This window comes from Falco rusticolus, chromosome 7 (genome assembly GCF_015220075.1).
Source record: "Falco rusticolus isolate bFalRus1 chromosome 7, bFalRus1.pri, whole genome shotgun sequence".
Lineage (NCBI taxonomy): Eukaryota > Metazoa > Chordata > Aves > Falconiformes > Falconidae > Falco > Falco rusticolus.
This window is the reverse complement of record NC_051193.1, coordinates 45,580,239-45,604,082: the sequence shown is the minus strand read 5'-3', so window position 1 is coordinate 45,604,082 and position 23,844 is coordinate 45,580,239. Positions and strand designations below refer to the sequence as shown.

Sequence of the window (23,844 nt, the reverse complement as noted above, 5' to 3'; positions counted from 1 at the left end):
TATAATGCAGGGGGAGTTCATTCCTCATGCCCCCTGTCTCTGAAAATACTCCCTTAGGGGAGCCCTTGTTTTGGGAGATTTCTAATTTACATGAGGGTGTCTGTGTCCTGACACAGCCCCCAGCTCAGGTCTCTGCCTAAAGAAGACGCCATCCCTACACCAGTGCCACAACCAGAGCTTCCGTGTTTAAAAGTTGCCTTTTCTAGCAGGGTGGGAAGCAATGGGAAGCCTCAACAGCACGTGGGAAAAAGTGACTGTAGGCAGGATGGCCTAGAAAGGAGAATAAAATACACAATCATAAAACATGGGTTGGAATCAATACATGTCAAAAGTGCCGGTCTGAAAGGTACATAGAGTTTCAGAGTTTCCCAGCTGAGAGTAAGCGAGGGCCCTTTCCACCCGCTCCGTCTTCCTCCATTCTTCAGAAATACACCTGTCTGCAAGGGTCTGGGAAGAATGAAATTTGGGAAGAACAGATAACCAGTTTCCAATGTCTGCGAACTCCCAGCATTAGTGGGGCCACGAGGCACCGGCTGGCCTCAGCCTCAGCATCGGCTTCCCAAAGCACCCCCAGCTCTCGGGCACAGAGCATCTGCAAGGAAAGCTGCTGGGGGCTGCAGCACGCTGCTGTCTCCTTCCTTCTCGTCTCAGACCAGGCTTCCTGCACACTGCCTTCCCAGATTTACTAGCTCACCATACAACTGGGTCGTGATTTTGCAAACTTCATGAGAGGCAAACGTGCCTGTACAAGAATGTGTGATTTCTGCTGCAATTCATTTTGTTCATAACGCTCTCAAGAGAAGTTATACAGTCAGATGTAACAGATGTAAATAATGGGGCTCCAAACTACAAAACTCCTTCAGGGAACACGGTTACGAGGTTGTAGCTTCCAGCAAGCCAGGGTTTTAGAGACAAGGTTTTAGTGCTAGAGGCAACTGTGGAAGTTCTCCATCCCAAAGAGGGGGTCAGAGAGCCCCTGTGCTGCACCTGCCAGTACTGAGAGGCTTGCCTGGAATTAGGGACTCTGAGTATTTGCAGCTTGTGTCCTCTGTTTTCCAAAGCAAGGATGTAGCTACCCGAATCAGCTTAAATCAAACCATTGTTCCCCATCGACACCTCCCACAGCTGATGAAGGCAAGGCTTATAAACAGGGCTAGCACAACTACTATACAGTCCAATTTGATTCAAACTAGTACATGCTAGTCTAAATAACCTTCCCATGTAACTCACTCCTTTGCAAAATAACTCCCAGCTGAGAGGGATGGGGAATATGTGTGTGTTTGTGTGTGTAACTTTGTTAAGAACATGATCTGACATAAACAGAAAGGAAAACTTGGGTGTTCCATCTCCTGTCAGTAGATGTTCAGATGCTACAGTAAGAAGCTTTACAGGTTATTGCCAGTCGGGGACAGGCTGGAAGCCAGTGTGTCATCTCTTTATTTAATGGTTCTTGACCCAAGGAGAAAGCTCTGCCAGGAGAGCTGGGGCTGTGGAAGGGGTGGCCTAGTGCAATATCCCTTCATGCAGGAGACAACAGGGCAAGGAATGGGCCCTGCTGAATTCCACCATGGTGCTACGCTGCTAACACCGCCACACTGCTGGGTTCCCTGCTCACCCCTGGCCCCTGCTCCGGGTGTTCCTAGCCTGCTCTGGATGTGCTTCAAGCAGTATTCGGTGCCTTCATCTGCCGGTTTCATTGGCTTGCCCATGCTCACACAGCTGTGTCAGTACTTCTGGCATGGAGCTGAGCAAAAGGGAGCTGCTTCACTCACCATCACCAGGCACCCCTGCAAAACCACCCCCTGCTCAGCCTCCTGCCAGCAGAACCCAGACCCATGGACCTGCTTCATCTCAGACATACAGGGAGGAAGAGTGTCAGGGCAATCCATTTAGCTACCTACATACTCATATTGCATTTTTCTGTTGGGCCATTTCCATAGAGCCAACCCAAACTGACTGTGCTCCCACTGGGATGCCACTGCAGGCTTTCAGCTGCTGCTCCCTTTCCTTTTGACCCCCTGAGAAGGAGTTCTCAGCAAAGTTTTTAGTTTTAAGGAAATCTGTAGGCTAAACCAGGCCATTCCCTATTTTTCTCCAGCAGGGAATTAATTCCTGTCAGATTTAACATCCACAGCTGTATTCTTGGCTTTTGGGACCCACTCAGTTTCCCTCATAACTCCTCCTGGAGCTCTTATGTGTTAATGCATGTATGTGGTCACTGCTACACACCACAGATTATCTGCTTTGGGCTCCTAATCTCCCCATCTCCATGGGATGTGCAATCAGCCAGGTTTCCACACGTAAGCCTACATCAGAGAACGTGCGTGCTGCCTGAGGCAATACTTGCATTTGGTTTTCTCTAGAAAAAACTGAGCCCTGCCATTTGATTTTTGCAGAGTCCAGATGAGCCGGACCAGAGCACATCAAATGGCCCAAATCTATGAACTTCTTGCAAGGAGTGTGCTATGTTTCCTGGCTAGTGTCTGAAAAGGAGAACTGGGATCAGACTGTACTTTCCCTTTCTACTCCTCTAAAAGTCATTAAAATCAACAGAATAGACAAAGGGATGGATCAGTCCTGGTCTTTTTGTCGTTCTCTTGGAAAGTATCAGGGGGATGATTCAGTTGCCCCCTCATCAGTTTCTGGTTCTGTGCAAAACACACTGTAGTCTCGCAGATGCTGACATGGGGCAGCTAGATACCAATGCCTTGAGGAGCAACACTGGGAGACCAGGAGTGTAAATGGGGGCATCTAGGCCAAGCAAGTGGTTCAATGTCTCCTCCCAGCACCAGCCAAGCTTCCCCTCTTCACCATCCATAGGATGCTGGGTATCTCCTATTGCATTTACTAACATCTGACAAACCTGCTGAAACACTTTGGCCTCAAAGCCTCTGTCCTGTTGCACACTCTTCATCTCTAGGTCCCCAAATATGGTGAAAAATTCATCCCTTAGAATCACAGCCTCTTGGTTCCTTTTTGGGTAAGCTTCAGGTCATTTTCTAAAGAAATCCATAGCTACCAACAAATATTGTCTGGCAGACTCCATCTCAGGCAAAGGCCCAACAACATCAACAGCAATGACTCGCAGTAAGGTCCCCAGGAGGCACTGCTCAGTAGGGTTTCTCCCCATCTTTGGGGACCCACTTTTGAAATACAACACATGCAAGAAATGCATCACATTTCCTGTAGTAATTTTCCATCATCTATCTGCATTTTTGTCAAAACCAGTTCTCTCTTGGCTTGACTAAGAATTTTGCAAGCTCAAGATGTCCAACGGTTTTGACATCATAATGAAACCCCAGAACCTCTTTTCTGAGTGTTTTGGGTGTAACGAGCTCTCATGAGTACTCATCACCCATTGTTTTATTTCTCCACCTCCTATACAACGGTTTGGCTTTAAATTCCAAGCCTTCCCACCATGACCAGAGAGCTTTTGAGTCGCTACTCTGAAGAAAGTCTATACTGAAAAGCTGACACGGTCGCCAAATGAGGTCGTTTTTTTCAATCACACCTTGTTTTGATATTGGGAGCCTTTCTGAGGGACAGTTCTAGCTCCTCGACCTCTGCTTTTGAGAACCTATATATACTGGATGAAGCAAGGGTGTTTTCATTCCTGCAGGTTGTGAAAGAAAGGAGAAAAAAAAGGATGCAGTCTCAATCTTTTCTCGCTGTCCAGCTGAGGGAGGTGTCTGCCCTCAAAAAGGCATTTGAACAAGGTGCTGGCAGAACTAGCCTTTGGTGACTATGGGCTCGTGTCAGTGCTATCCCCACCCCACGGGCAGCCTCAGCTGTGTTCAACAGAAACTGCGTCAGCTCCAAAAATGCCCAGCTGCCCTCCTCCGGCCACGGAGGTAGCTTTCTCTTTTCAGAAGGAGCATGTGGAGCTTTTGTAATCCTGGCAAGTCTGAAGCTGAGCCTCCAGCAGCAGAACCAGTGCCCTGCAAGGCCAGGCAGGCTGACAGTGCCATGCTCCCCTGGCACTAGGGAAGTGCTGCCTGATCACCCCGGGCTGAACGTTTGGTCAGCATTAGGCCTCTTTTCAACAGTTCACCTTGCCCTGGGTTCAATTTCAGACTAGCAGCCTCAAGCTCGTGACAGCCTGTTTATAAAACATTACTAGTTCCTATTAAAGATTCCACCATATGCCAGGATATCCTCAGCTATAATGCAGGGACAGGGTGGCTGGCTGTGCAATACCTGCTGTGTTGGTCTCTCGAGTGAGGGCTGCCTTCCACAGGTGATGGGAGACCCATGCTACAGTTCGCTATGGACTTGTGCTAACATGAACGCCATTTTCACCTCCAGATACCCACTATGGAAACCAAAATGAACCTAGTAAGGCATATCCCAGATATTATCTATTAATAGTAAGGCACAAGCACCCTTTGATTAATACATTACACAGCAAAGCTCTTTCTGGCCTTTTTTTCTAACCAGGACAACAGAGGAGGTCCAAGAACTGGCTGCAAGCTCAAAGAGACAGCTCAGGGGCCTGCCCACAGAGGCAGGCGCCGCAAACAGATTGCCCAAACCTCTCTTTCACATGAGCCATGTCTTCAAAGGAAAACACTTCAGGCTGAAAGCCCTGGTGCTCACTCCCAGGTCCCAGCCAGTGATGTACATGCTGAGTGTTCGTTCATCTCCCACCTTATACTATGTTGAGCATTTTCCTGGATGCCAGTGGTCCAGTCTCCCGTATGCATGTTTGCACATCAAGGACACTTTCCCCAGTCCCTGCCTCCCCTCATACCCATGGGGTGGCTCCATTTTGGATTATCCCATCATCTCCCTCTCTGTCTAGTTTTAATTACCAACTGCAGTACCTGAATGAGCACCTGCGATGCCTTTAAATTACACAGGCGATAAACCCCTCTCTTGCTGCTTGGGCTTAGCCCTCTCTCTGAAGTGGACCACTGCCAAATGCAGGCAAATAGGTTATTCAACCAAGAACTCCAATTTTTGCTACCAAGGCCAAGGTAAAGGGGATTTCCAGTAAAACCAGCTACAAAAGTACCCTTCCCAAAAGCAAACTAATTAAAGGCTACAAGGGAATAGCAGGGTTCTCTGAACACCAACTTAATATCCAGCCCTGGGCACCACAAAGCCTTGCTACAGCCTCAACTCTAATTTAAAACCAGCATCACCCAGCTTTGCATGTGCAGCTTCAGTTCCCCTTGCTTTCTGAGGTGAGTTTGGGCCTTTCAGTAGACTTTTATGAGGCTCTGTCCTGACTAGCCGTATATTTATAACAACCCTCTCTGTGGATATTTCCCTTCCCCATCAGAGCCGCACTTAACCGAGCTGCTGCACTCATGTTTGATGTTGTAGATAATCCCCCATTGCTTTCTATCCTGCATAAGTTCCTTTTCCTAATAGCTTGAAGTGGTATGAACTGGACGGAAATACTCTTCTCTCTAGCACAGGACCTTACACCTATATAAAGCAACAAGCTTTCCGACTTCTGTTCAAGGGCTGAAATGCAATATTTAAGCTCTGCCATAAATCCCACAGCTTCATGGAGCGTTTCTGGCCTCTTGCACAATCTGCCTAAGTGTCTAGCAATTGGTCCATCGGCTATTTATTTTGGAAGTCCTCACTGGCATCTGGAGATGTGAGGAACACAAAACGTCTGCAGGTCCTCTGCCAATTTAGGTGGGTCTCTTCTTCCTCTTGCCCTCTAGCATTTGGCTGTGTCCTGTCTAGCTCAGGCTGATATCTGGCTCCAATCTGCTTACGAGGTTCAGACCAAATCTTGATAAGCCAGGTTATGTCTATAACGCAGTGCTTCTCAGCTCTCAGGTATGGGTCCTTGCCACAGCTGTGCTCCTGACTCCACTCCAGGATGAGGTCTGGGCATGCACCATCCCAGAGAAGGCTGGAAAAGAACCACGTGGTGCTCCAGAATGTCTCAGAGCCTGACCTGATAAACCAAAGACCAACACCGCGATCCAGGCTACAGAACGTACCCCTGCACCAGCGTTTGGTCTCAGGCTCTTCTCTGTGAACAAGCGCTGCAGGGCAAGGCTGTTCCCGGCTCCTCTTTCCAGCCAGTCACATGATGGGAACGGACATGTGTCAGCCTCCCATGGGGTCCTTTCTCAAGTGGCATTGCTGGGGTTGGAAAAATCCGATGCTGTGGGCCTCCCTTGTGCTTGCACTACAGAGCACAGGCACTGGAAATGGCCAGTCCTACGGGTGACCCAAGCCCCGCTTGGCAGACCCAACAGCCTGAGACCAACACCAGAGATGGTACTGGTACCCTGGTGAGCCTTTGGTTTCCTTTTTGAGATAGTTTTCTATTCTTTCCAAAACCTTGCTGTGGCTCAGGCCTCCTTTTAAATTTCAGGCTGAATAATATTTTCCCATTTCCCCTGTTTCATAAAACACCTTCTGGCCTGTGTCACATGCGTTCCCCAGCAGAGTCGGGGTCTTGCAGCTGGGCCTTTGGATCTCTCTGGGCACTGTCTGATTGCTTCTGACCCTTTCTGGGAAAATTTCCAATATTGCCCTCTCACCCTGTGCACAGTTTACAACTTTGTTTTGTTTTGATTTGATACTGGTGTGAATTCCTTTCACTTTCCACTGCTCCTGATTAGTTTAGATGTCTGCAAGCACCTTTGTTATCTGATTCCTCTTACATCAAAAGAATGAATACAGTTCCCCGTTTCCCTCTTTGGAAACTGCATCCTACCCTGACACCAGCGTTACCACTCCCAACTGAAGCAGGCAGCCAACATCTGAAGTCCTGAGGAGGCAGCTTCCACTACAGGCAGGACCTGATGAGACCTGAGGTATTTCTTTTATGCAGCAGTGCTCGCACACAAAGCCCTATCTCCCTAAACACAACAGCAATCAGATAGAAGTTATTTCGAGACGTTACACATTTCTTTCATTTCCCCCAGACAGAAGCTTGCCAAAAATATTTGTTCTGTCTCGTCCTCAGGTCCCTCATTTCCCATTGACAGTACTTCTGTGGTGGGCCTCGACTTTCTGGTGACTCCCTCCTTCTGGTTTCATAGTGTTTTCAGACTTTCACTGAATAAAGGCAGTTGCTATCTTCATAAGCCCTACAGAGTTTTCACCCAGCCTCAGCATACAGCATGTCTATCAGCAACTAAACCAGTTTACCTTCCAGGCTCCATCACCAGCTGAAAACCTACTTGCCTGGCAGCTAATGAACACAGTTCTTGCTAATAAAGAGTATATTTAGAAATAATACTGATTCAACAATCTGTTTCCAGCAAGCAGATTTAACTGCAACAGGATAAACCCTTAAACTGCATCTTCACTAGAAAAGAATGATCAGTTGTAAATAGCCGTTTAACTGTTGAGTTAGGCGATGCAATGGTCTTTGATCTGTGCAGAAAAGGAGAGGCCACAGCTCATGACATACCAGCTTGTAATGGCTAAATCCTGCTGGAACTTGAAGATAGCAGCTACTACATGTTGAATCACAGCTATTCTCAACAGAGAGAGAAAAATTTTTATGCTGGTGGATTCATAGTTACATAGTCCGTAAAATCAGTTGCAGGCCACCTTCAATATTAGTGCTGAGTCTGCCACTGCTCATCAGTCATCCAAGATATCTCCTCTTCTTCTTCCCCTGCCTCTTCTCATTCATCTCTGTTCCTTCCTACACCCACCCCTCTCCCCGATTCCTCACTGACCCGTCTGTTTCTCATCAAAAAAAGTCACCCTAGAAATATCATGGTGATCACAATTGCTCTTTCACATCATGTCTGCGTATGTGACAGTCTAAATATGAAGACGATTTGCAAACATGAATGAAAACACAGCCAAGCAGATTCACCAGTATGTGTAATAACATTGATTCATCTGAACTTACACAGAAAATAAAGTGGAGGACATTCATCTAACATATGTAAGTAGCTTTTTTCCTTTACTTATGAACTTTAATTTACAAGTTCAGGCAGCTGAGAGACATCTAACTATGGTAAATTACTCTAACACTTTATTCATATGAAATGTTCCCATCTCTCTCTTAATAAATGTTTCTTGAGTCACAGGGGTCCTGTATTAGCTACCTTACTGCTCAGGCTTCTCCTGATTCAGAATTATTTCTCTTCTCCTTTTGGAAGTATCTACATGAAGATATTAGACTTATGCTCTCCAAGCTGATTAACAATTGAGATTTTTTTTTCCAGATGTGTAGGAGGAATACCTCAGAAACATACAACTTTTAGGGCAGGCATTTCTCAGAATTTTTTTAAATGGAGTGACCAACCCATGTCTTGTGTTGCCCAGTATAAGTTGCCCACCCTGATGAGTTGATTTTTAAAGATTAGACCATTAATGTGGATTGCCAGGTTAAGCCTATTTTATGTACCGAAAGACCTGAGCATACAAGAACACACCAATTGCTACAGCTTCTTGCACCAAATGAAGACCTGGCTGTCAAAAACACTAAGTTCAGTCCCCTCCAAAATGAAACACAGGACCTCTGCTCTGTGAGTTTTCTGACTCTGGTTGTGGGCTCCTCCTCCAGCCAGCTGAGAGCCTTGGGAAGGTCACACTGATGCCACTGAGTTGTGGCAGCTTCACCTTGCACAAGCAGCTCACAGGTTCTGAGTCTCAATATTTCCAGCTGCAAAATGGGAAGAAAAGTCTCTTCCTGCCACACGATGCACCATGCTTTTTACCTGAGAATTGCTAAAGCTACCCAAATGCCCCGAATGAAGTGGCTTAAGGACTCCAGTGAGCAAAACTGGCTGAAGAGCTGGGAACTAGGGTGACCAAATGGACAGGGCTGTAGCTGGAGATGTCCTTTGGAGCAGACCTTGGCTCCGAGCCTCCCAGACATCACCTCCCTCTTACAAGGGAAACTCATCATGACTTTGAACGCAGGGCTTGGAAAAGAAATAAATCTTTAAGGTCTGAGGGATTGAAGTCCGCACATTAGCTCCCCTTAAACCCTGAGTGCATTTAACTTGGGAGGTTAGAAACCACAGCCAAAGAAATCTCTTTTGATTCACAACTTGTTTTGAGCAGTCACCCATAAAGCAGCCAGTGAATCACTCCAGCCAGTTAGTCATGCAACCACACTGAATGTACACTCAAAAGGCTGCACAAAATAAACAGCCTGCAGCCCCAGATAACACACACACAGCTCATTTGCGCTATCTGGCATCGGCATATATTGTTAATAGGACTCCTACACCAAACCCTTAGGAAAAGACGCACTCAGTAAGCATCTCCAAATCTCTCTCCCCATCAGTATTTTTCTCGTCTGCTTCGCACTGTGTTGCTTTAACAGAGACTAGTAAAAGTTTTAAGACTCTTTCTCTCTCCTTCCACACCCTCCTTGTTGCTGGTAATGTCCTGCTGGGGTTACAAGCCTGCACCGCAGAAGCGTAGGGCCAAAGTGGAGTTAATCCCCATCAGCAGCGGACAAATCGAAAATAAACAGCTCCAGTGCGAAAAGACATCTTCCTGCAAGGGGGGAGAGGCAGGAATACAGGGGAAGGGAGGCTCCAGGTCCTTTGACACATGAGCGTTATAAACAGCTCGGGTCAGGAATCCTATAAAAGCCTCCAGCCAGATGGACCGGCCAAGTCAAGAGAAGCGCAAAACATCTTCGGGAAGAGCCGCGAGTAAGTCTCGCTGCGAGCCGGGGAGAGCGGCGTGAGCCCTACCTTCGCCTCCTGCTCCCTGAGGAAAGCCCGCAGGTTCCCGCGGAGGAGATCCCGCACCTCCGAGTGCCTGTTCAAACAGAGGCTTAGCCAAACTCCTGGCGAGAGCTCCCTCCCCTCCCTGGGAGGGTGCCGGAGCCCTTGAATGGCAGATCTGGTGGCCCTATTGTGGGAAAGAGAGGGCGATTGCCAGGGCGGCGTCAGCAGCGCGCCGGGAGCGGCGGCCGAGCGCGGCCGGGCAGCGGCCCGCGGCACCCGGGAAGGGGCCGGCCCCGCCGCCCGCTCGCCTCTGCTCACCTCTCCCGCCCCGGGTGCCCGCCAGGGTCCCGGCCCCCCTTGCCCTTCCCCGCTTCCCCGCCCGCGCCTCTCTCCCGCACTCCTCTCCCCTTGCCGCTCTCCTGTTGCCCCCCGCGGGAGGCAGGGCAGCAGCATCGCCCCCGCCCGCCCCCCGCACCTCTCCCCGCCGGGGTGCGCGGGGGGCCGAGCACACCCCGCCGGCGCTCTTCTCCGCGGGGAAAGGAGCTCGGCCGGGAGCCCAGATCAAAGCTACAGGGAGAGGAAGGGGAGGCAGGACCGGGACGGCCGCCGGAGCCCAGGACCACTCCCAAAGCCCTCTGCATCCCGGGCCGCTGGCGGAGCCGCTCCTGCGGGGATGCACAGCGGGGCGGGGGAAACACACGATACACCGTAACGCTCCCAGACACCGGTGCGGGGTCACGGCATCGCCCCGCAAGAATCCCGGGGAGAGCGCACGGCCCCGGGTACCCCCTCTCGCCCCGGGCTGGGGCCTGCGGCCGGAGCCGGGGGAAGCAGGCAGATGCTGCCGGCGCTCCCCGGCGCACGGCGAGCTCTGCAAAGCCCCTCGACATCGGCGGGGGCTCCACGCCGCTCCCGGGGAGCCCCGAGCGCCTGGCAGCCAGCGGTCTCTCCTGGGAGGCGGAGCGGGGACCGCCAGCGAGCTCGTTCCTGCCGTGCCTGCAGTTTACATTGCACTGGGGGGAGGAGGAGGAGGAAAAATGCATTAAAACTGTCAATTTGAAAAAGCACACAGCGAGCCGCTGATTCCTACGGCAGTTGCTTTCTGCACTTCTGCTAATAACGCACTTTAGGCTGCACTTCTTATTTGCTCGCTAAATAATAGAAATGGTCGTTATTTGCATAACCGGGCACTTAAAGAATTTCCTCTATTAGAGAAAACCTGTTTCCTTTCTCCTGTTTCCTTTGAGCAAACATCCCCATCACATTCGCCTTCACTCCGCAAAGGATTTTTTTCCCAGCCCGTCCTTCTAGACAGCAATATACATATATATTTGTGTGTGTATATGGATACATATGTTTCAAGACGTATAACTTCCTTCAGCTCCACGCAGTAGAAATGGCAAGTCAGATTACTACAGCACATAAATCATTCGAAAGCTTTTTCCCCTTCTAAGCCAAGATATATATAACCTGTTCTTAGAGCTTTTATTTCAGATTTTGGCTTTAATTGCCGGTGCTGGGCTGCGGGATAACCCGTACCCCTATTTACGGCAGGGACAGCGGGGGAAGCCGTGCGAGGCCGCCGGCCTGTCGGCAGCGCACAGGCAGGGGGGGCGAGCGGCGGGGAGGCGGGGAGCCCCGCCGGGACCCCCCCGGGCCAGCCCGGCAGCCGCCGCTCCGAGAGGGCCGAGCGGAGCCCGGCGCCCGGTGCCACCAGCCCTGCCAGCAGCCAGGCTGGAAGCGCTCCGGCGACTGCCGCTCGTGTCCGCCGTGTATTTACGGCAGCAGCTCTCCCTGGCCTATATTTATCCTTACAATGCAATGGAAAGGCTTAGATCTAGAAATAGAAGCCGAAAGCAATAGATGGCAGGCACGGGCTTTTTATAACTCAAAACGACTTCTTTATTAAAGAATTAAAATTAATTTTTTTAAAAAAAAAAGGAGGGGTAGACCCTCTCCCACCGGCTCGTTACGTGCCCACCGTGCCTCCCGCCGGCCTGGGCCCCGCCGCTCCGCTCCGGGCTCTCCCGGGGGCTCTACAAGCCGAAAGACGGGGGCGAGCGGCGTCCCCCGGGCAGTGCGGGGAGCGTCCCGGGCGGGGGGGCCCGCTGCAGCTCCGGGCGCGGGGCTGGGGGAGCCGGCCGCTGAGGCACTCACTGCCCGGCGGGAGAGCCTGCCGGTTTATCGGCCTAGAGTTTTGCGTGGGTTTTCCCCTCTTTTGCGGGAGGAGGTGTTGTTTTTAAAATTGAGGGACTTAGGGGCACGGCGCCCCGCCACCCCAGCATCCTTCTCAGTCCCGGGCAAGCTGGAACGCGGGGAGCCAGCGGCCCCCGCTGCCTCCGCGCCGCTTCCCCGGCCGCACAAGGCGCACACGGGCAGCACCGGCACCGGCGCGGCCGCGGGCTCGGCGGGAGGCAGCGGGCAGCTGCCCGCTCCCCGAGGGAGACCTTCTGCGTCCCGCCCGCTGCGCAGCAGAAGGACGGCGCTCCCGGTGCCCGCTCTCACCCACGCCGAAGGCATTTACCCGGACTCGGTGGTATCCCGGTCCCTGGAACCGGGACAAAGCCTGCGCCCAGCGCGGTGCGTTCAGCCCTTGGGGGGAAGGCGGAGAGGCGCCTACGGGTGCTGCAGTCGCTCTGCGAACCCCCGATCTGGCTATTATTAGCGAGTCTCTCTCTTCAATCATTAACCATTACTATTATTATTATTGCTACTAATTATCCCTGCGGATCCATGTGTCTTTTATTACAGCCCATCGTCCCCAGCCACATCACAAGGGGCTCGCACCGAGCGCGGGTCTGGGCCGGGCCGGGCCACCCGCCGACGACGCAGGGCTCCCGCTGGAGCCAAGCCCGGAGCCCCGCGTGGAAATAAATCGGGGGCGGGGGGAGAACGGGGCGGGAGGGGGCGACCCCTGCGGTGTTAAGGAGAGTGATAAACTCGTGTGCCTCTGCCGGGGGCTGTAATGTGTCATCACAGGCTAAGCCGGTGCCCTGGGCTTTGCAACCTACAAAGAGAAGAGAACCGGTTAGCAGGACGGGGTGGCAGGACCGGGAAGGCACCGGGGCTCCCCTGCGCCCCCACTTCGCCCGGAGGGAGCGGAGAGCGTGCTTGTCCTCGCGGGGCTGCCCGGCCCCACCGTGCCCTTTCCTCGTGGGCCCGGCCTGGCCACAGAAGGCCTCAGCGGATGCGGAGCGGCCCTTGGCGCCGTCGCGGGACTGTCCGTCCGCGGGAAAGGGGCAGGGAACGGAGGGAGCGGGGGAGAGGGAGAGAACCCCAGCCTAAGCCCCGGCCGGAGCCCTCCTGCCCCACTCCGCGGCCCGGCGGAAAAACACCAGCGGGAGACGGGCTGTGCCACCCGGGTGAGGGCCGGGCAGAGCGCCGCCCGAGGTGGGGGGACAGGGCTGACCCCTGCCCGGCCCGGTGGAGAGCGGGCAGCGCGGCCGGGACTGAACGTCCTCTCCCCGGAAAGGGAGTCACCTGTGTGGGGAGGGACCGGGTCTGCGGACCGGGATTCGGGGACAGGGAGGGGTGCGGGGACACCTTGGCTGCAGGCAGCGGGTGACCGACGGCGCCTGAAAGCGGTCCGGCATGTCGGGGTTCGGGCGGTGGGCAGGGGAAAGGCGCTTCTGCCTCCTTTTGAGTCTAGATATGGGGGAAAGGGAAACTAAAGAGCAAAGGGCACCCAAAATGACAGCGAGAGCCTAGAGGTGGAATCGCCGGCCTGACCCGGGCCTCTCCCGGTTTCCCCGCGCTCCCGCTCCTCAGTGACCGCCCGTCCTGGGGGCTCCCTGGAGAGCCCGGCACGGCCCTGTCGTTGTCCCTGCCCGGCGGGTTCACGGTGGACCGGCGGATTGAGGACGGGGACATGGCTGCCCCCCATCAGCAGCGACCCGCTGAATCCAGGCCGGGACAGTCCCGCTTTCCCCGGGAGGGAGAGGAAGAGATTTCGTTTCCACTTCCCTTTTCTTCGGAAAAATAGTTGTGGGGGATTTAGTTGTTTGGTTGTTGGCTTTTTTACTGTGGCTTGGGGGGGGGGGGGTATTTTGTTTTGTTTTTTTTCCTTTTCCCTAATTGCCTCGATACAGCAGAATCCTCGCGAAAAAAGCCTTTTAAACCCGCGTTCGGAAGCGACTTGGAAAGCGACCCCATTCCAGGCTGTCCTGCCGAGCGCCAGCGCAAGGGAGTGCCTTTAATTGCCGCTAATGACCCGCGGAGAGGATGCGAGTGGGTTATCTGCAGCCGAGCAGAAATCAATTAGGGGAGAAAGTGAGAGCCTGGAGAGTGGGAGACCGTTACAGCGGAAAGTGAAGATTTCGGCGAACTTTTCCAGAAATTCTCCCTCTGGAAGAGGGTCCCCGAAGAGAGTATTTTGCGCAGCCCGGCGGTCCGCTCTTTCTTTCTCTTTCTGTCTCTCTCCCGCTTTACTGCGGATTTCCCTGCATTGCTCAAGAGCCAACGCTTTGCGGGGGCGCATCGGCCCCGCTCAGAAATTACCATTACAATCACCGCAAAGCGGGACAGGGGGAAAGGCGGCTTCCCGCGGGCACGGCGGGCTCCAGCCCCGGCTGCGGGGGAAGGTACTCGGGGGGCCCGGCGGCCCCCGCCGCGGCGGGACGGGGAGAGCCGCGCTGGGCCGGCAGCACTGCTCGGCGGGCCGGTGCGGGGCAAGGTCTCCTTGACCCCCGGAGGACTTGTCCTGCCGGGCAGCCACCCTCCCAACAGCCCTTTCCCTCCCCCGGGAGGCCCTTTCCAGCCCCGGGCGTCTCTGCCCGGTGTCGCACCCGGTGCTTCCCGCGCCGTACGCCAAGGACTTCACCGTAACAGGAGACCTGCAGAGCTCCGTTGTGGCCGCTGCTCTCTTGCAGCTTGAGGTTGCTCTCCGGGGGGGTTTTGCAGGGGCCTCGCTGCATGTAGAGGTGCGGCGGCTGCTGCTGCGGAGGGTATTTGTTAAAGGAGGCCGGAGTTCCGGCGGAGCCGGGAGCCTGCACGCTGCCATCCAGGGACTGACATTCCTGCTGGCTGTAGCGGCTCCGGCACTTAGTGCTGCTGTCACCAAAGCCTTGTCCTTTGCTGGCCAGGAAAGTAGGGCTGAACTTGTCACTTGCTTGAAATGCCCTAAAAGGCGAGGAGCCTTCTGTGCCCTGGGAGGCTGCGTTGTAGTACGAATCCATGGCAGCCGGATCACAATAAGAAACACAAGTATCAGCATTCATTCCTAAAATTAAAAGGCCCGAGTGTCCTTAATGCGCTTGGAGGGGCACCAGGAACCTCTCTTTCTCTCTCTCGCATAGACACACACTCACAGCTGGGCCAGGGAGCTCTAAGAGGATTCAGATGTTCTTGAAAGCTGACCAGATCTCCAAACCCCCTTAAGATCTCGCACAGTAAAAGGGGTCTTTTTCTTTCCCTCCCTCTCTCTCTCTCTCACACACACACGCTTGCCCTCCGTCTCTCCCTTCAAACTATCTACACTCTAAAGAGGCTCTTCTCCGCACTTCCCCCCCAACACATTGGAGAAAGAAAAAAAAAAAGGAGGAAAAAAAAAAAAAAGAGAGACCTCTCCCCCAATTACTATGTAGATGATGACAGTGGAGGGGAGGGGGCCCAGGGAAGGGGTGTGTGTGTATGTGTATGGGGGTGTGTGGAAGCAGAGGGGGGTGGAGGTCGTATCTTTTGCATTAAAGAAAAAAAAAAAACCAAACACCAACCACCACACACCAACCCCCAAAGTTTTATGATATAAACTCGAAATCAAGTAGATGACATGAAGGCCACGAAGGGATGGATGTGGGATCCGCGCAGGCGGAAGCACCGGGGACGTTTTTATGGTCGCGACACGCTCGGTTCGCTCCGGCCCTCTCCTGCTCACTGCTCCCAGCTGCGGGGACCCCCGCCTCCGCGGTCCCCTCCTCTGTATTAAAGACAATACGGATTTCCCCCGCAACTATATGCCTTTAAGCCTCCCCCCTTTAACCCCTTCGGGGCCGTTTGGGTCTCCTGACACTGCGGTGCCGCGGTCGCCCAGCACATCGCCAGGCAAGCTCTCCGCGGCGTCTCGCCACTCGTTTATGACCGTCTTTATTTATTTACCTCTAAAAACGTGCTCTCACCAGGTGTAAAACAACTGGATCAAAAGCAGGAGGGCAGCAGGGAGGGATTTTAACAGGGTTGCCAAGCACACAAAATTGGCCCCGGCTTCTGGGACTGCCAGAGGTGAACTTGCAAAGGGGACAGAGGCTGGCAGGAGCCCTTTCTAGTTTGAGGGGTCAATTGCAACCCAAAAAGGGCTTAAAAGTAAATCAATACTCACCTTCCGTCGTCCCCCCGCTCCCGCCATTCAACCTGATTCCCCTCCTCCCCCGGTTAACTCCTGCTACCCCTTACACTTACTCTTACCCTGCCTTCCTCCCATCCCCACATCTGGTTTCTATTGCTCGCTTACCTTGAAGTTTTCAGTAATAAAGATATTACGCAAACTGCATCCACAGTCCTTCAGTCAAAAAAAAAAAAAAAAAAAGAAAGGAAAAGGGAAAGAAAGAAAAGAAAAAATAAAAAGGAAAAAAGAAAGAGGAAAGGGAAGGGAAGAAAATAAGGCCTTTAACCCTTTCGAGAGCGCGGGCCGCGGCCGAGCCGGCTGCGGGTGGGGAGCGGGGGCACCGGCGGTGGCTCTTGGCTCCCAGCGGGGTCCCCCCAGGGTCCGGCCCATGCGTCCTCCCTTCTCCCCCCGGCTTCCTCCCCGCCGTGCAGAGAGCAGGGCAGCCGTGGCTTTCATCTGTGTGTGTGTATCTGGGTGCGCCGGGGGGGAGCGGGGCGGCAGGGTGGGGATGCGACCCCCGGGGCGACGGCTCGGGGGGGGGGGAGGCATGGTCGCCGCCACCCCCGAGGGCTTTGCTCCTGGAGCAAGACCAGCACCGCCGTTTTCATTAGCTCGGGTCTGACAGGAACAGTCCCCCCCGCCCCTCGCCCCCCAGATGCAGAAGGGATTTCTAGCGAGGTCGTCGTTAAAATAGACGGAGACGGATTAATTTACTAGATTTCAAACCATTTTGCGAGTCTCCCTCAGAGCAGCGCTGGGCTCGCTCAGCTTTCTGGTCCAAGAAAGCTTTCAGCGGATTTGCCTTCCTTATTCTCTTTATTACCTTGCTTAATTCTTTCCTCGTCGTTTCTCTCTCCCTTCTCGAACTCCCCCACCCCACCACAGCCCCCTCTCTCTCCCTTGTCCACGACTTAATAAAGAGCAAACCAACTCAACACATGAGTCTTTCTAAAAACTACTCAGGGGCGGCCAGGGGGGCCGGGGCGCTGCCGGTACCCGCAGACTGCCGGTACCGGCAGCGCCCCGGCTCCCGCATCCCCGGCTCCGCCGCAGCGGACTCGCAGCCGCGCTCCATGGAGGAGCAGATTTGGGTGTGGGAGCGCGATAAATACGGATTTTCCAGCCAGTTACTTCCCCAGCGATTATTTTGGCGAACGCAGAAGCAGGCTGAAAGACATCATGTGAGGGCAGTCCTCGATGCTGCAGCGTTATACTCGGCCTCGGGATTTCTGTTCGGCAAAGTTAAATAACAGCAAGAACAAAAACTAAACGGAGAAATTCCGGCATCGGGCAGGAGTTGGTTGTTTGGGTTTTTTTAATATCTATATAATATTTTTTGTAGAAGCGCTGTGGTGCAGGGGCTCACAGAGCTTGGCCGAGCCGAAGGAGGGCTGCCCGGGGTCTGCCTCGGTCGGAGGGCTCCGCCAGCCCCTCCTTGCATTAAGCTGTAACGAAAAGTCCCTTAGTTCCCAATCACGGTTAATCCGCAGACCCGCGGAAAGGACCGCAATAAACCCCTCTCCCTAATGGCCAATTTGTGTCCTTGGAAACGGGAGGTTAATTCGGGAATCGTTACCAGGGGAAAAGGGTGCTCGCAAATACCTGGCGATCTGGCGGGGGTTGGGGGGGGTGGGGGTGGGGGGGCGGATAGCTGGGGAATCGCTTTTCCTGACGGTTTGCGTTTGACTGGGTTGGATTTTGCATTAAGTCCTCTCAGCAAGTTTGACGGGGTTTCCCCCCAGCCCCCGTTAGCTGGGAACACAAAAACACACAAGCAGCTTTCAGCCGCCCTCCTCGCTAAGCGGGGCGATGGATCTGCGTGTCGTGGGGCTGCCGGGGTGGCCGTGCCCGCCCGCCGGGTCCGGCGGTGGGGCTCTGCCCCCCCGGTCCCGCCGCACCTCCGCCGGGAGGGCTGCCGGCTGCGCGGCGAGGGGAGCATCCCCGCTTGCGGGAGCCAGGATCGGCAGAGCAGGGGCAGAAGGGGACACGCACCACTGGAAACCCGATCTCGCCATTTTTCCTCCGACTGACCCCAAACCTGCCCTGTCTCTGCACCAAACGAGTCCAAAAGGGAAGGGCGAAAGAGCGGCCGAAAGGTCTGCGCTCAGCAGCAACCGGTTGCCAGTTCCGTATGTATATGTGCTTTATATAGAGACCGTTTTCAGGTACAGTCGCTGTTGGTTTTGGAAGGGGTCACTCCTGAGGGTCCCTTCCCGCACAGGGCTGCGGGAGCCCAGGTGAGACCCAGCCTGTCCCACGTCTAAACGGGGGCAGCTCCCACCAGGCAAATCACTGCAGCTCCCACCAGGCAAATCACTGCTGGGGGAATCACCTGAGTCTCCAGCCCCGGGAGATCCAGGTGTCCTCTCCCGGCGACACACCAGGGAGAAAGGAGCAGCCCTGGACATCCCTGCCTGGCTTGTTTTCGAGGAGCCGTTTTCTTTCCACCGGGACAGGAGCGGGCATCGCTCCCGGGTGAGGACCCTGTTCGAGGCGCAGGCGATAGCCGGCGGGATCCTGCATCTCGATCTCTGCAAGAAAAAAAATCTTTATTTCCGTACGATCTAAACACTCGAGCTCGTGTCACGTCCAGGGAAAAGGCAGGGGTGCCCGCTGGTCCCTGCACATCGGGCGCGGCAGCGCGGCGCTGCGGGAGCGGGCAGCCGGGAGGGCGGCAGGGACGAGCCCGGCTCTCGCAGGGGGCCGGGGGAGGAGGCAGGAACGCGCTTCTCCGCTTTCCCAGCCGCCGCCGAGGGAAACCCGCTGTGCCCACCCGCAAGCCTCCACCGTCCTCCCGGGGCTCCGGCCGCCCGGGCCGGCCCAGGGTTTGTGCCGGTGGCTGCAACCGACTCGGCGGCGGGGTGGCTGGGGCGAGGCACGACGGGACCCCGAGGAGCCGGGTCCAGCATCCCGGGTCCTCCCCCGCTCCCTCCGGGCGATGGGAGAGTAAACACCTCGGTTCGGGGAGTGGGGTCATTCACTAGGAGGGCGGGGGGGACAGAGAGAGAGGGGGAGATCTTTCACGCCGTTCCCTCCCGGCTCTTTGGCAGAGCTCTGCTCTTGGAAACCGCCTCCGGTTTGTTTCCCCATTGGGTTTGTTTGCGTGGTCACTTCAGAGCTGCGGGCTCCTTTTGTACCGGACCGACATCTGAAGGCGACCTATTTATAACACCACTGCTAGGGGGAAAAGCGGGGAAAAATTATTCCTGCTAATCTCCCCAGACTTTTTTTTAATTTATTTTTTATTTTTTATTTCGAGAGCAGAGCTTGCCTAGCGACAGTCCCGCCTGTACCTGCCGCCTTGTGCTCTGGCTCTGCCGCCCGCCGGGCACCGGGCTGGGCCCTGGGCTGCGCCGAGGCAGGGGCTTTGCTCTCCTGCCCTCGGGCCCTTTCCTCGGGGGTAAATATACATGCAATATATATGCAATGTCTATTGTTATTAAAAGACGTTCCTCCTCTCACGAAGAGGCTTGCGGAGCACTGGAGCTGACCCGTTCCTCTCCTTCCTGGGGAAAGTGAAGGAGGCTCTGACTGGGGCCAGGCTGGCCCCTGCCCCTCCGGGCTTGTGCGGGCAAAGCTCTTCTCCCCACGTCCTCCGAGGACCCCCGCTGCCTCTTCAGCAAGGGACCCAAGTCGTCTCCTGGGCTCCGCTTCCCGCAAGCTCTCGCCCCGCTGCCTCTCCGCTGCGGCCCTGCAGCCCGGCGCGCCCGGCCGCTCCGGGGCCGGTGCTGCCCGCCATCCGCAGGCGCACGCGTGTCTGTGTACCTACATGCTGTCACCAAAAGCGGGTACCTGCCTGGTCCCTCGGGGGCTGGCTGCGGGACAAGCCGGACCCGGGCTGCCCTCCGCTGCCGGTGCCCGCTCGGGGAGGAGGGGGCGAGGCGCGGACCCTGGGCCTGCTCCCTGCGGGGCACAGGGGCGGCGGCAGGAGGGGCCAGAGCTGCCACGGCCTGCTCCGCTCGCACGGCCCCGGGAGAGCCGTCGGGCTTGGCGGAACCGCTCCGGGCTGCAGGGGCTCCGTTCAGGATTTCCAGCCAAGTTCCACATCCCCCCTCCCCTTCCTTTTTCTTTTTTTCTTTTTTTTTTCTTTTAATTTTTCTTTTTTCTTTAACTTTTTCCTTTTTTTTTTCTTTTAATTTTTGTGTTCTGTCCCAGGAAGTGCCGCGCTCCCTCCAAGCTGCAGGCGGCGGAGGGCATTTATTCACCCGCTTCTCCACGCAGCCCCCGAGGCCGCCGCCGCCGGAGCAGGGCGGCTGGACCCGCTGCGGCGAGGCGCGGCCGGGCCGGGGGCTGCGCCCTGCGCTGGCGCTCGGGGTGGCCCGAACCCCTCGGTCCCGACCTTCCCCCGGAAAAACATGGAAAATCACGGCTTTTGGCATCGAGCTCGTGGGGCCCCGGTGACGCCACTGCATGACAGCAAATGGGAAGGCTGAGCAGGGGCGGCCCCGGTGCCCCCCGCGCCCCGCCTCGGGTCCCGCCAGGCGCGGTGGGCAGCGCCGGGCGCAACGGAGCGCACCCAGTACGGGTGCCCGGTCCGGGCCGAGCCAGGCGGAGGAGGCCCGGCCCGGCCGCCTCCCTCGGACTCCAGCCTGGGCTTAGACGGTCGCGCCGGGCTGGGTTAACGCTCTGCTGCACACTTTTCCCGCTTCCAAGTACCCCTGAGCACGATCTGGGGAGGGGGGTGCCTGCGTGTAATATGCCATCCCAGGATGGAAAATTGTAGTGGCTATCTGTAAACTCCCTCCTGCGGGGAAAAATCCACTTGCTATTAATTTCCTCGATACCTTCCGTCTGCGTGTGACCTTGCCAGACCTCGCTGTGAAGTCAGGGGCTATTTTTTGCTGGAAGCAGAAGCCCCGGCGCGGGAAGGCAGAGCGGCGCTGCCTTCAGGGACGGCGGGGCCCTTCCGGGCGGCACGGCGGGCTAGCGGCCGGGGTCGCCCCGCGGTTCCTGCCGGGCGCTCCCGGGGAGGGTGCACGGTAGAGCCCGGGGCAGGGGAGGGAAGCGTCAGGCCGGGCGGCTCGGCGGGGCAGCGGGGCCCGAGGGATGCGGCGCCGCGCCCCGGGTACTATCCCGGCTGTGCCGGGGGGCGTGCCACGGAGCCGGGGCGAGCCGCCTGACAAGCACCCCGCGCCGGGCCCCGGGCCCGGGGACAGGACAAGGGCAGCCCCCGGCGCCGCTGACCTCTCGGGGCGGGGGCCGCGATGAGCCGCGAGGGAGGCATTTCCCCGTGGGGTGCGCCGGCCTGGGAATGTCCTCTTTGCCCTGCGCACGGAACAGAGGTCGGGGAGGAGGGGGCTCCGTGCCGAAGGCATCCAGTGGCAGCTGGTGCACCTGTCAGCGCGGCGAGAGCGGCTCCCCCTGACCTTTCCGAGCAGGGCAGAGCCGGGACAGCCCGCGGCGGGGACACACACACACACACGCTGAGGCAGGGGGGAGGCCGAACGAAGGGCAGCTCGCTCCTGGGCCGTCACGCCTGGTGCTGGGAGCCAGCCCCGCTCCTGGGCCCCGGGGCCGCCCGTGTCCCAGCCCGGCGACCCACCTCCAGCATCCCTCGGTGGAAAGCAGCTGATGCCTGCTGCCGAGAGCGGATGAAAAGCGCTCCTGGGGAAGCGTGGATATTTTTAATTACAAATATGAGGCATTCAGGGCAAGGCAGCCGCAGACCTCCCGCAGGCGGCGGCAGACCCGCTCCGCGGTGCCCGGCCCGACGCCCCCGTCGGGCCGCCGCGGTGGGGGCGCCGGCTCAGCCCCGTCCCCGACACGGCCCAGCCATTGAATTTCGTTTGTTCCCCTCCTTGCCTTACACTCTGACAAATATTTCCACTCCGGGTCGTTTGTACAAAATCTACCTTTCTCATTCTAATCTCCAATCAGCTCCCCAAAACCACCCCTAAACCAAACAAGAACAGACCTCGTCAAATACAGCAACTCCCCATCCCCTGCTAAGAATAATAACCGTTAGGATTATTTTTTTTTCTGATTATAATCGCGCCTTAATTACAGAAATCACAGCAACATGTTAGGTGGTCAGTGCACCACGCATAAACCTATTTACCGCGTGCTTTGATTCAAACTCTACCGACCCGCTCCGGTTAAGGCGCTCAGGACGGCGGCGGCAGCGTGCCTCGGGGCCACGGCAGCGGCTTTGCCCCCATCCCGCTGACCGCAGCGCCGGTTTCCAGGGCAGCGGCGCCAGAGGAGACCCCCCTTTCTTCAACGGGTTCATTTGGGGAGGGGTATAGGAGGGGAACTTTTTGTCTGGGTTTTTTTTGGGTGGGAGGAAAGTGGAAAAGTCCCTTCCAGAAACGTGTCGAAAAGGGAGAGGAGCAGGACGAAGTGGATTTGCAAATAACGTGCTCGGCTTCTTCTCTCGGGACACTCGGCTCCCTGACTGCGGCCCCGCCACCCTTCCGCGCCCCGTTACCGGCGGCCCCTCCGCGGGCACAGCGCGGCCCGGCTCCGGGGCTGCCGGCCCCGCCGGAGCTGCCGGCCGGCTCGGCGTTCCGGGGCCGTTGGAGTTCACAGCCGCTGCGGCGCGATGTCTCAGGAGAAATGATTCCTAGCAGGGGCTTAATGCCGCTCTCTGAGTCTCCCGGACCATAGCTGTGACCTTTTCTGTTACCCGCTTGCTTGTTTATTTTTGTAAGCCTTCCAGGAACGCCGCTTTTCCTTATTTTGGGGTTTTTTTTGGGGGATCCCACAAAAAATCCGATCAAGGCTGATGGTGTCAGAGCCATGCCTGATTAAGGGGGAATCAGTTCACAGGGTTCACAGATATCCTCCACAGGACGAGTTGCTCTTTCTTACAGAAAGCATCCAAGAAATTTTGCAAGCAGTGGAGCAGGCTGAGGGGTTGCCTGATATACATCCCATGAGGATGCCACTTATTTATTGTAAAGTCTCACACTGAAAGAAGGACTCCTGTCTTAAGGCAGAGAAATTGATTTTCAAACAAGTGGTTGCCTGAAATCACAATAAGCCACAAAATCTGCTGTCTACCAGCAGCTGGGATAAAAGCCCAGGAGTCCTGCGTGTCTCTGCCTCTCTCTCCAGTGAGCAGCACAGCAGCACCAGCCATTCTCCCAGGTGAGCGGCTCATTTGGCCCCCAAGTTTCAGGCAGAAGTACCTTATCTACTGACAGGCACAGGGACATGAGTGGCTGGGATTTCCCCAGCTCCTGAGCTTCTTCAGCTTGCCCTGGAGCCAGTGAAAGCTGCAGAAGCTGGGACAGAAATCAGGCCATTAGGATTTAGACTGCTGAGTCAGATGTCCTGGTGATGTTCACCCAGTTTCCAAATTGCATGGCCATCAATCTTGCCCAGCTAACAGCGAGCGACCTCTGCCCAGCAGCCATCCTCAGCTTTTAGGGGTCATCCATCCATGAAACCTTCTCATCAAGACACAACCATAGCCAGGATACAAGAGAAAGACACTGAGAAAGTCTGAAAAGGAGAACTGTCTGAATGACATCATTAGGAAACCCACTATCAAGGCAAGAGCAATGACTCACCATGACTTGTTATCTTTGGTGGCTTAAAGATCAAAAGGACAAAAATAGAGCAAACCCAACAGCAACGACAGTAACAGCACGTATCATAAATTGTCACAGAATCATAGAATGGTTTGGGTTGGAAAGGACCTTAAAGATCACCTAGTTCCACCACCCCCCTGCCATGGGCAGGGACACCTTCCACTAGACCAGGCTGCTCAAAGCCCCGTCCAGCCTGGCCTTGGAATGGGGGGGCATCCACAGCTTCTCTGAGCAACCAGTTCTGGTGTCTCACCATGCTCACAGTGAAAAATTTCTTCCTAATCTAAATCCACCCTCTTTCAGTTTAAAGCCATTCCCCCTTGTCCTATCACTACATGCCCTTGTAAAACATCCCTCTCCA

The 23,844-nt window shown here is 55.6% G+C and overlaps 1 protein-coding gene across 1 annotated transcript in view; it reads right to left on the bottom strand.

Moving 5' to 3' along the window:
* The window catches only part of ALX4 (ALX homeobox 4), a 39,759-nt gene extending 24,914 nt beyond the window's left edge, over positions 1-14,845 (bottom strand). Inside the window, exon 1 of the mRNA XM_037395715.1 lies at positions 14,449-14,845. Coding sequence (XP_037251612.1) covers positions 14,449-14,845 — 397 coding nt within the window. The remainder of the gene's footprint in view (positions 1-14,448) is intronic.
* Between the last annotated feature and the right edge of the window lie 8,999 nt (positions 14,846-23,844).